Source organism: Gymnoscopelus microlampas (genome assembly GCF_963454915.1).
Source record: "Gymnoscopelus microlampas genome assembly, chromosome: 10".
Taxonomy (NCBI): domain Eukaryota; kingdom Metazoa; phylum Chordata; class Actinopteri; order Myctophiformes; family Myctophidae; genus Gymnoscopelus; species Gymnoscopelus microlampas.
The window spans coordinates 31577562-31590744 of record NC_139947.1 but is presented as its reverse complement, the minus strand read 5'-3'; the positions used below and the strand labels follow the sequence as shown (position 1 = coordinate 31590744).

Genomic DNA, 13183 nt, shown 5'->3' with positions numbered 1-13183 from the left:
CCTCAGCCTTCGGCCCAGGGGACACAAAAAGCCACAGATTTAAGTGGTTGTTATCTGAGGTCAGCACTGAAGTGTATCTTCATTGTCAGGATAAAGCAACGTTCCCCTCTTGAACTTGACCGGGGTATAACCCTGAATTCACTATGGTATGCGCTGCAGTGAGCAGCGCCGATGATGAGGCCGGGTTACAGTGTGTCAATCAAAGAGGGCTCAAAGAAAGAAATAGTGGATTAAAGATGACAATTTCGCATACTGAATACGATATGTAATACTATACAGTATATAGAATCCACATGCATTAAGGTTGCCGTTTTTAAGGAGATAAAAAAAACAGTAGCGTAATCTTGAAAATAAACTGATTCCACGAGGTAGGCTATTGCTGTTAATTTGTTAATAATAATAATAATAATAGTTTTTGTTGTTTGGGTATTTGAGAGCACTATATAATATAGTGCAGTTAGGGTAGGCCTATGTGTCTTGCTCAGGGACACTTGAGGCCAGGGGGAAAACCGGGAGGTCCGATTCCAAGACAGGCTCTCTATCTAGCTATTGCCGCCCCATAAACATTTAGCAGATGATGGTTTTCGATCCATCGATTTCTGGGTTATGGGCTCAGCACGCTTCCACTGCTCCACTCTGCTTGATAAATCATGTTATCATGTTGCATAAAAACACAAGGGCGGTTAACCAACAGCATAAACATACTAGTGAAATATTCTATTGGAGACTCATAAATTCTCTTAAGGCTTGACTGCCAAACCAAAAGAGTTTTTGGCAGCTAAATGAGCTTGGGCTCCTGACACTCAAACGTGTTTTCTCTATAATCGTAACATTTTAAGACAGTTTTTAATCCAGTGTGCTACTTGATTCGTGCTGCTTATGACAAGTTAAATGGACAAGCAGCCAAAAGTTGAGGATGTTTTTGTTTAGTTTTTTTTGGGTGGATCTACTCTACTGTACTCTGTACCTTTGCCTACTCTCTCTGTTGTGCTTGAATCAGCCTAAGCAAGTGACAAAGACACTTTGGATCAACAAGGCCACAGGTGATCTCTTCAGCCCCAGAGATCAAACAAACAAACAAACAAACAAACAAACAAAAAAACATCATATGATGAGGATAGGTTTCTGAGTAGACCAACAGCAGAAGTTATTCATTTGGAAATGCTTAACAAATGAACAGACAAACTTCATGTCCTTCACATAAAAGGATCCTGGAATCTACAAATACTAGTACTGATGGAATGGGTAAGGAGGTCAAATCCAGCCTTCAATTCTCTTAAACCCAAATTTGATGACGAGAGAGAGAGATGAAGAAGACAGTTGCTTCATTTGAATTATAGCTGCAGTCTCTGTCCTCTCTGTGTATGAACTAGATAGACTATGACTCATATCCAAAGTGCATTATTTAGAACATCTGAGTCAACAAATCAATATTATTGATGATCTGATACAGGGAAATGCTTAATCATATACTGACCAGAATATCAGAGAGTTCTTAAACAGCAAATAGAAAATGTAGTCTATTGAAATTGAAAGAGCCCACCACATTGAAAATATGAAACAGAACTCTGGAAAAGCAGTACCTACTGTAGTTACATTCTTATGGTACAATATAAAGAACTTATACTTGACAAAGCAATCTCAAACACAACAAATTATGTAAATGAGGACTTATAGGAAGTTATATGCTGCATTACCTACAACAGGCCATGAAAGCCTCAGCAGATTCCGAAAACCATATGAGTGAATCTGTGGCAGGATGTTTTCTCTCTCTTCCAAACTACCATGACATTATCTCCACTCAAGCAATCTGACACTTTTTACCAAAACTTCCCACACTTGGTCTCTGGCTTATTATACACAAACACTGACAGATATGATTATGCAAATTGGTCTTTGATAGACTACATTTCCAATGCTTTTCAGCAATCATAAAGTAAAAATCATCTAATAGCCAAATTTATATAATAATGACCCTGACACAAACTACTTTGCTCAACTGAAGTCTCTTTTGGGAATATCTGATTACAGTGAGAACTAAATGAAACATTTGCACCATTTGACAAAGGTGCTATATAGCACCTTTAAGATAGGTGCTATAGCACAAAAAGAGGTTCCCCTATGATTATGAGCCAAAGAACTGTTAATGCTACTGTATTTAGTGCATTTTTTTTATTTAGCTCCATGTTTATTTAGCGCACACCATGCTGTCTGTTAATGCTGGTGTTTGTGTGTTTGTGTGTGTGCACACACACACACACACACACACACACACACACACACACACACACACACACACACACACACACACACACACACACACACACACACACACACACAGATTTGTGTAAATTATAGATGTCTATGGATGCATTGCTGTCGAGTACTACAGTATGTTAAACTGTCTACAGTAAAGATATTCAAATTGTGTATTCTACATTACTGTGTTATTTATTGTAATATGCTGCTGAAGAATGCCACTTTGAGGGTTTTAGGCAATTGTCCTTCAAATTCACTTGTAAATTATATATTGTGTCTTTTATTTTATTTTATATGCATAAATAAAGAAAAGCTGTTGCCTGGACACAAATTGAAGACATCTGCCTGTTCTGACCCCAAAAAAATATCAGGTGTTTTATCCATGATTGGGGCTTAAGAAATAATATTCTGCAGATGAAATCCAAGAGGTGAGAGAAAAGGCTTTAGAGTAGAGAAAATAAACTAATATCTCTCAAAATAAATCCTCACCACCACACATGCACATGTGGTGGAATTTGTAATCGCTGAACAGCAAATGAAATGTCTGAATACCAGCTTTTGGAAGGCTTACAGTATCTTACAGCCTTGAGACTATACTGTACTGCAGGGGTCTTCAACAGGGGGTCCGGGACCCCTAGGGGGTCCTCAGAGTTACTACAGGGGAGCCGCCAAATCTTTGTGTGACAGCAACTTTTTTTTACATTAACCACTTCAACCCTATAGCATACCTATTCTGAGGAACATTAGCCGAAAATAGCAGAGTTACAGAGTTACAGACCCATAAGTGTCCACCTGGACCCCTGGTGGTACCCGGACCTGATGTTGAGAAACAGTGGCCTAATGTTTTTACAGAGTCAGGTGTTCCAGTGTCATTTATCGATTCTGGTTTGACTTGGTAACAAAGGATGAGACAGTACTGTACTTGACACTGAGACACGTGAGACCTGCTTTTGAACATTGAGTGGGCTAAATTGATAAAAAAGAGAGAGTGCCAAACGCCAAAGAACAAATTGCTTCTCAAAAGCTGATGTTCATGTACTTAGAGAGGGAAAATTAAGCCCTTTATCCAGTGGCTTTGCTTTAAGATATGGCTATGCCATAATTGCTCTTTAATTCAGGATGTTGCCACAAAATGTTAATTTATCTTCAAATTAATTTTGTTTCTGATTGCATTGTAGGATTATTAAATCAAGAAAACATCAAGCTATTAATCAAACCTTGTGATCTGTTATTGCAATGCTACAATATCAAATAATAAACAAGTTTGATTATTATAATCCATCTAAAACGCAGGTACCCACAACGTGTCTGCTTTCCCCAGGCCAGGAGGTGGGCTAGAGCCTAAATAAAAAGCTGACATTGACTAGCCAAGTTAAACAGCAAACCTAAGATTTTGATCTATAGCTTAACTCATGCCCGTTCAAATTACTTATGTCAGTGTCTAAAATAATGCTGGATGTTTTATTAACGGTGGGTGGCTGAGAAGGAATGATGTAAACATAATGAGGGTGGTGGTCGGACCATTTATTTAGCTTTGCACAGGAATCTGAGCTAAGTGTTATCACATCATTAAGAACCTCTCACTGTAATGGCAGTAATAATTCCCCAGTGTTTAAATAGTTTGTTGATGTATAAAGATAAGGTGGTTGGGTTATTGTATCGGAATGGGCTTGAGGAATGCCATTCAGCAATGCAGTGTTGCCTCCACCAAAACGATAGAAAAGATTAAATCATGACTTGAGCTCAAGATTAGCTGAACCATATAGATCAAAGAGCCTGTTGAGTAAGCATTGAGGGGATTGCGACTGTAGGCTATCACATCTTCTTGGAAGAAACATGGTAGAGGTAGACACTGTATATGTTTGGAATTAGGCAGGTGGCAGTGGTGGAAAAAGTATTCACATGTTTCACTTAAGCAAAAGTATCAATACTGCAATGTAGAAATACTCTGTTACAAGTTAAAGTCCGGATTTCAAAATGTACTTGAGTAAAAGTACATAAGTATTGGTATAAAAATGTACCTAAATTATCAAAAGTAGAAAGTTCTCATTATGCAGAATGTCCCATTTCACAAGTTTTAAAACAATCTTTTGAAAATAGCAGATCTACAAGCTCGCAATGCCACGCATTGTGACCTTGTAGATCGTCTATCCACATAAGTTTCCTATAGGGCGTTGTGGGCATCACTTCCTGTCGATTTGATCAGGTATCAGGGATCAAATCGACAGGAAGTGATGCCCACAACGCCCTAGGAAACTTGTGGATATTGAAATGACCGACAGTATATAGGGTGTAAGTGGTTATTAATGCATGTTTTGTAATAATAATACAAATCTACAAAGTAACTAATAACTAGTTTTCAAATATTTGTAGTGGTGTAAGCACAATATTTGCCTATTGGAGTAGAAGTTAAAGTAGCCTACTGAAAACTGGAAATACTCTGTACTTAGTTACTTTACACCACTGGCAGGTGGCAGCCTACAACGGATCACCCGTGACATGGAGGGTCATCCAACCATGACCACATTGAAGGGCGAGCATTGTTTTAGTTGGACCATAAGAGTCAAAGGTCACAGTCATATCAAACATTGAGCTTAATTTAACTCGGGGTCCATTTGGTTCCATTTGTAGCCTACACTGCTTAGGCCTACATACCAGTAAGGGTCTATTTGGACCCCTATTGGTCCCTGGACCCAAGTTGAGAACCAGTGGTATAATGCTCTGGTTCTCAACATCGAGTCCAGGGACCACCAGCCGTTCAAATGGACCCCTATGGTTTTGTAACTCTGAGAGTGTACAATGGATTACAGTATTTTCACTCTTCGGGCGCCACAATGCTGCTCAGTCAGATGAGTTTTTGTTGCCACCAAGTGGTAATTTATTTGTGTTACACTGAATGAAAACGTATTTTATCCTATATTTGTATTATTTCAACATAGACTCGTTTGTTAAGCTATTTTCCATTGTACATTTCTAGCGACACTGAAATGCATATTTTAAAAATGCATTTGGATCAGGGAAAGGGTTCGTTCTCAACGACTTGATTTGTCTAGCCTTGGATCAAGATGTGTTTTATCGATTTTGATATTTGCATATCTTTGATAGTCTTGGGCTGCACCCTCAGAGTGCCCTGGACCTTCACCAGTAAAGTCCGTATTTCTCAGATCATGTACAAATGCAAAATATAAGGTGCTTACCCGGTTGCACCAAATATTAACTTGGCATTCAGAATCTTTGTGCAATATATTAGTCCGTATTTTTCAATAGACGTGTGTTTTAATCCGGTCTGTGCCTGAACGCCATTTCCCCCCCTCGTTTACTTCCTGTTTACATTGAGTGTAATTCCGATTTTCACCGGATGCGCCCCATCACTACCGCCCACTGAGCAATACAGGGAGCGTCCGACAGAATCCGACACAGACGGGATTAAAAACATATCTATTGAAAAATACGGGCTAATACAGGACACACGTCCTAATGTTGAGTTAACATCCGGGGCTACAGGGTCAGTACTTTATATGATTTATTTGTACATGTACGGAGAAATACGAGCTTTCCGCGCGGATGTCCAGTGACAATTGGGGGGTGAAGCCCAAGACTATCATAGATACGAAAGTAAAAGTCAGACTCGGTTAAATACATGATAGTGTTGATCCAAGGCTATGATTTGCCGTGAAATGACATTTGGGCGCTATCACGTTACATTCCAGGAAGTGGTTATAGTTATTGTGGTCTTTCCCTATAATTTTCTATAAAGCACAATAATGAAAAGTGCATTACAATAATTGTTTGGCCTACTACAACCATGGACTGTCTGTAAACAGCGCCACCATGCTTTCTGTGAGTTCACAAACTACGGAAAGTGACATAGGACTTTTTTTTGCCAGTCGCTATTTGGTTACCCTTGACAACAACAAATGTTGTCTTGCTCAACTTTCAAAGCATGCTAACCTCTCATCTGCATACACGTCTTAAACTTAATGACCTTAAACGTCTTAAACTTGAAATTGGTTGGTGTTCTTCAAGTTAACACATATGTCCAAAAATAAGGTAAGTCAACTACTGAGTCTGTCACCCTGTTGGTGCATTTATCATAGGTATTAGGAGAATGACATTTAACGTAGCCTACTGTAGCTCTATGAGGTCGCTTGATAGCCACCTAAATGCAGAAACTAGTTCAAAATAAGTAGGTCGCTTACTAAGGCAGCTGGAGCTTGTGGATGATATCATTATCATCTGTCTTTTATTTTATCAATATTTTTCTTCACCTTGCAGACTGCTGGATACAAAGGTCCACATGGGTACCAGAAGAGAGGGGAGAGGTGAGTCTGAATTGCTATAAAGCAGTGTTTGTTTCTTATGGGTTATGGGTTAAGTATCCCATAACCCCCCCCCCCCCCCCATTTAAAATGTATAATAATAATAATAATAAATAATAAAAATAATAATGAAAATAGCAGATCACATTGTGCATCAACACAACCCATTGTAAGCTTGTAGTTAATCTTTTTTCACTATTTTTGAAATAGTGCTTATATGACTTATTCATTTGACTAATTAAATGACTATTTTTAGAGGTTTTGGGTCCCGGGGAGACACCAAAACGTCTGCTAAAACCAGGGAAAGGGTTCGTTCTCAACGACTTGATTTGTCTAGCCTTGGATCAAGATGTGTTTTATCGATTTTGATATTTGCATATCTTTGATAGTCTTGGGCTGCACCCTCAGAGTGCCCTGGACCTTCACCAGTAAAGTCCGTATTTCTCAGATCATGTACAAATGCAAAATATAAGGTGCTTACCCGGTTGCACCAAATATTAACTTGGCATTCAGAATCTTTGTGCAATATATTAGTCCGTATTTTTCAATAGACGTGTGTTTTAATCCGGTCTGTGCCTGAACGCCATTTCCCCCCCTCGTTTACTTCCTGTTTACATTGAGTGTAATTCCGATTTTCACCGGATGCGCCCCATCACTACCGCCCACTGAGCAATACAGGGAGCGTCCGACAGAATCCGACACAGACGGGATTAAAAACATATCTATTGAAAAATACGGGCTAATACAGGACACACGTCCTAATGTTGAGTTAACATCCGGGGCTACAGGGTCAGTACTTTATATGATTTATTTGTACATGTACGGAGAAATACGAGCTTTCCGCGCGGATGTCCAGTGACAATTGGGGGGTGAAGCCCAAGACTATCATAGATACGAAAGTAAAAGTCAGACTCGGTTAAATACATGATAGTGTTGATCCAAGGCTATGATTTGCCGTGAAATGACATTTGGGCGCTATCACGTTACATTCCAGGAAGTGGTTATAGTTATTGTGGTCTTTCCCTATAATTTTCTATAAAGCACAATAATGAAAAGTGCATTACAATAATTGTTTGGCCTACTACAACCATGGACTGTCTGTAAACAGCGCCACCATGCTTTCTGTGAGTTCACAAACTACGGAAAGTGACATAGGACTTTTTTTTGCCAGTCGCTATTTGGTTACCCTTGACAACAACAAATGTTGTCTTGCTCAACTTTCAAAGCATGCTAACCTCTCATCTGCATACACGTCTTAAACTTAATGACCTTAAACGTCTTAAACTTGAAATTGGTTGGTGTTCTTCAAGTTAACACATATGTCCAAAAATAAGGTAAGTCAACTACTGAGTCTGTCACCCTGTTGGTGCATTTATCATAGGTATTAGGAGAATGACATTTAACGTAGCCTACTGTAGCTCTATGAGGTCGCTTGATAGCCACCTAAATGCAGAAACTAGTTCAAAATAAGTAGGTCGCTTACTAAGGCAGCTGGAGCTTGTGGATGATATCATTATCATCTGTCTTTTATTTTATCAATATTTTTCTTCACCTTGCAGACTGCTGGATACAAAGGTCCACATGGGTACCAGAAGAGAGGGGAGAGGTGAGTCTGAATTGCTATAAAGCAGTGTTTGTTTCTTATGGGTTATGGGTTAAGTATCCCATAACCCCCCCCCCCCCCCATTTAAAATGTATAATAATAATAATAATAAATAATAAAAATAATAATGAAAATAGCAGATCACATTGTGCATCAACACAACCCATTGTAAGCTTGTAGTTAATCTTTTTTCACTATTTTTGAAATAGTGCTTATATGACTTATTCATTTGACTAATTAAATGACTATTTTTAGAGGTTTTGGGTCCCGGGGAGACACCAAAACGTCTGCTAAAACCCCCGGTAAAATAATGAATTTTGACATCTGTATGTAAGTTTAAGTTCAGGAGAAAACAGAATGTTGATTTCTCCACATAGGGAAGGGAGAAGCTGTGTGCGCTATAGATGTGGTGTGCTACCTACTATCCAGGATGTTCTACGGCAAAGACCAGGCTGGATTGAGGTCAAGGAGTAAGTAAGTTAGTAAGTGTGTTATAAAGTGCATCTTGTTTCCTTTTAACTAATTGAATACATTTATTTATTTAAAACAGTGAAGGAGAGTGGGACTTTAACTGGTGTGATGTTGGCTGGCTGAGGGAGAACTTTGATCACTCTTATATGGAGGAACATGTGAGAATATGCCACTTTCGCAACCACTATGAGGTGGGTCAATGGCATTGTACAATCAAATACATGTATTGGAACTAGCTATAGGTCTACATCATGTAGAGAACATAAAAGCATTTCAGATGTAGGCCTATATATTTGAAAAATATATTATAGTATAATCGGATGGAGATATATCACTGTGTGTAGGTCATCACTGAAATAATGTGGTCATAACAATTAGTCATATGTCTAAGATAATCTCTTATTTTTCCTTTTTTGCAGCTTACACGAAAGAACCTCATGGTGAAAAACCTGAAAAGATATCGTAAAACCCTTGAAAGGGAAGCTGGACGCCTGGAAGCGGCCAAATGTGACTTTTTCCCCCGCACCTTTGAACTTCCCAGCGAGTACCATCTCTTTGTAGAGGAGTTCAAACGAAGCCCTGGCAGCACGTGGATCATGAAACCGGTAGGGCAGTGGGAGATACAGCCATACACATACAACACATCACAATTTATCAAATACAGCAGCTTGGTCATCACTCCCAACTTCGTCAAATACGGCAGGACAGCCCAGAGTGTGCTCTAGCATCTCTATTTAGATGCCGGCTGCCGTGTCCTATTTGTCCACGGCCTATTTAGATGCCAGCTATATACAGCATGAATGCCATAGCTCTATGGCTATGTATCTGCTGGCGTCCAAATAGGCCGCAGCCAAATAATCCAGAGTTACAGACCTAGGCTAAGTGGAACCCCCTCGGGGAACACTGAGGTGAGGGTCTCTGCACTGTTGAAAAATGTAATTGAATTTAGTTGTGGGATTTAACTTGATTTTACTGTATGTTTCTTCAGGTGGCAAGATCTCAAGGGAAGGGTATTTTCCTATTTAGAAAACTAAAAGACATCATGGACTGGAAAAAGGTAACATTTACATTTAAGGCCTTTAACGGATGCTCTTATTTAAATTGACAAAATTAAAGATAAATCCCTAGATCAACAGTACATAGCTACTACTGACAGAAAGGGGTGGATGGGTCTGAGAAATGAATTCTTAAAGCTCACATGGATACTCACTCATACAAGTACAAGCAACAAAATGTTGGTGTGACATGCCCTGCAGACTGTGCTAACAATAAGATATAATACTAGGTATAGAAATAAAATACAAAATAAGAGAGAAAAAAATCCAGAATGCCTTTTAATCCCACTCTTTCTCTCTTCCTCTCTCTGTCTTCCTTTTACTCCTTCATTTTATTGTTTTCTTCTCTCACTCTCTCTCTGTCTCTTACACACACACACACACACACACACACACACACACACACACACACACACACACACACACACACACACACACACACACACACACACACACACACACACACACACACACACACACACACACACATTCAAACTCACACATTCAAACTCAAAATGTGTCGACACAGGATGGCTCCCGCTCAGAGGAGCAGAAGGATGAGACCCAAGTGGAAAGCTATGTGGCACAACGCTATATAGAAAACCCCTACCTTATTAATGGTACAGCAATTAACAGCAATTAAAATGAAACTTGACTGGTGTAGCAGGATTCATAACAGAAGTACAAGTGCTTTACTGACAATGACGTTTATAATGTTTATAAATAAAAGCAATGATGTAAATGATAGAGGTAATAGACTCATTTCAAACAGTATTACAGTAAGACAATGCAGCAGCAAAGAAAATGTGGTATGCCACAATGTGTCTCCACAGATTAATGAAGTAGGCTGTCACCCATGCAGTGTTTTTAAAATGTGTTTATTTTTGTATCTACCCACAGGCAGAAAATTCGATTTGAGAGTCTATGTCCTCGTAACATCAGTAAGGGTGGAACTTTGTAATTTGTGATGACTCATATTCTAATGATACACCACCCCATGGCAAATCATAACCATTATGTGTGTCTGTGTCTTCCCTGCTTACAGTATATTCCTTTGAAGGCCTGGTTATATCGGGATGGCTTTGCCCGCTTCTCCAGTACACGATTTTCCCTCAGCAGTATTGATGACCAGTGTATCCTACTTCTTCGTCTAACTCTAGCCCTTAGATAAGGCACCATTCATTTTGAACAGATGATTTATTATTACTTTACAATGTGCATTATTGAGAATTTCAAGTAGTCTTTCAACCAACAGTACCCGTAGCAACAGTTTTGCAGTTTGCAATAGTCCAGATTTCACAGGTGACGGAGTTCCCACCCTTAGTGAAAACTTAAATATGCTGACAAGTTATCCTTAATGCCTCTATTCAGATGTGCACCTGACCAATGTAGCTGTTCAAAAAACAGCACCCGACTATGATCCTGAAAAGGTGTAACACTCAAGAATCCATCTTATAATAACATCACAGCTGCTGTTATGCTTTTGACAGCTTCTCTAATTACTGTTTTTCTCTCCATAGGGATGTAAGTGGCAGATGCACCAGCTTCGTAGGTACCTAACTGCCAAACATGGCACAGAGACAGTGGAGGGTCTGTTCAAGGACATAGACAATATTTTTGTCTGCAGCCTGCAGAGTGTTCAGAAGGTCATTATAAATGACAAGCATTGCTTTGAGCTCTATGGCTATGATATCCTACTGGACCAGGACCTAAAACCGTAAGCACGCATACACGCACACACACAATAGGCATACAACCTCTATTCCAAATACTTTACCTTTCATCAGGCAAAGCAGTAAATATGCTGGCATTGCACCTATAATTTACCAGTCCACACCCTGTCAATTATGTCGTACATCTCAATTGTTTATTGGAAAACCTGGCAAGTATGCAATGGTCATGTCATAAATAACAACAAACATGTCATTTAATGGACATTTCAATGTCCCCTTGCAAATATCGTCTCCCCTGCCACCATAATAATCTTTACTCAATTGACTACTATACTGCTATCATTGGTGGTGAAGTGTTTTAATGCTGGGAAAAAATGTAAGTAAATGTTAAATGAATCTCTTTAATCTTATCTGCCATCATATTATCCTCCATAGGTGGTTAATTGAAGTGAACGCCTCTCCGTCACTCTCAGCCAGCAGTCAGGAGGACTATGAGATGAAGTATAATTTGCTGGAAGACACACTGCACATAGTGGATATGGAGGGAAGGTACTGTACATAACAAGACAAAGGATGTCCTGTTTCAGTAGAGCCATTGTTTTGTGTCTTTGCCTGTATTCAGGTCATGCAAACTGAATGTGTGAACTCTCAGGCTGATAAGCCAAAGGCGTTCAATCTAATAGAAATCCCTGTGAGACATTACGCTTAATGTATTAACAATTGCCAATCTATTTGAAGTAACCAATGTGGGACATGTTGCTAGCTGCAGTTGTTGTAATTACAATGTCTCCTTCTGGAGATTAACTCTGTTGCATTTTCTTTGCCCCTTTAGTCCCTCTACTGTACTGTGTAAATAAAGCAAGACTGCCTTTAAAATAATTTAAAAATGAAAAGTGACCAAACCTTTTACAACTGGGACACGGTATATCTGACGAGAAATTTCTCATGGACACGACAGACAGAAAGTTGTAATTATAAATTACACACTACAACCTCCGTCCCCTTTCTGTCTCTCAGGCCAGTTGGTGAGAGCAATGTAACAGGAAGCTTAGTTGATAGAATCCGAGAGAGAACGAGAGGAAGCAGCCATGAAGGAGAATTGGAACCATGCCTGCCTCTGTCCTAATTACCTATGGTTCTTTGTCTTAATAGGCTGACTGGCAGAGAGAAGCGGGTGGGTGGGTTTGACCTCATGTGGAACGATGGGCCTGTTTACAGAGAGGATATCAACATGGAAGCACTGGGCTGTTCCAGTTTGACTGCCAACACTCACTTAGGTAACCTGACTGCTGCTAATGCTGAGTGAACAAAAAGAGCCCGTGGGACAACTTGGGAGAAAACCATAGCTATAAAAGATGTGAATTATCGGCTTTGAAATTTGCAGTGTTGCATTTACACCTCTATCCCCAGTGCACTACAGTATGTAATAATGATGCAAAATATTTGTAAAAAGTATTAAACCAATATGGTGTTTTCCATCATTTGCCGACCATTTAGTGGTGATAAAATGCTATTGTGCTTCTACTACGACACATCTGAGTGGTTGTTCTGTCTTCCAGGTTGTGTGAATGACAGGAAGAAGCAGCTCCGACAGTTTCTGAAACCGTTTCCTGGCCAGAAGAAGATGTGATTCTTACAGTTGCAATCAAATGATGCAATTGTTGATTACAATTGTAGCATCGTAATCAAGTCAGTTATAAACTGTGATCTTTTATGTAAAATGTTTTTTTTTAACCATTTTAACCATTAGTCGACAGCATTGTTTTCACCTGAGCTACTATTTTTGAAAGATAAACTGTTCAA

General features: G+C 39.3%; 1 protein-coding gene across 1 annotated transcript; it reads left to right on the top strand.

Moving 5' to 3' along the window:
- Window positions 1-7897: 7897 nt before the first annotated feature.
- ttll9 (tubulin tyrosine ligase-like family, member 9) lies at window positions 7898-13058 on the top strand (the record flags this gene model as incomplete). The annotated part of the gene is made up of 14 exons (XM_084068649.1): window positions 7898-7912; window positions 8138-8184; window positions 8559-8651; window positions 8732-8843; window positions 9072-9257; window positions 9641-9709; window positions 10237-10327; window positions 10608-10648; window positions 10753-10840; window positions 11079-11137; window positions 11228-11424; window positions 11816-11929; window positions 12533-12657; window positions 12940-13058. 14 exons carry the CDS (start codon window positions 7898-7900, stop codon window positions 13008-13010), a joined length of 1308 nt encoding a protein of 435 aa, XP_083924775.1. The 3' UTR covers window positions 13011-13058.
- Window positions 13059-13183: the final 125 nt, after the last annotated feature.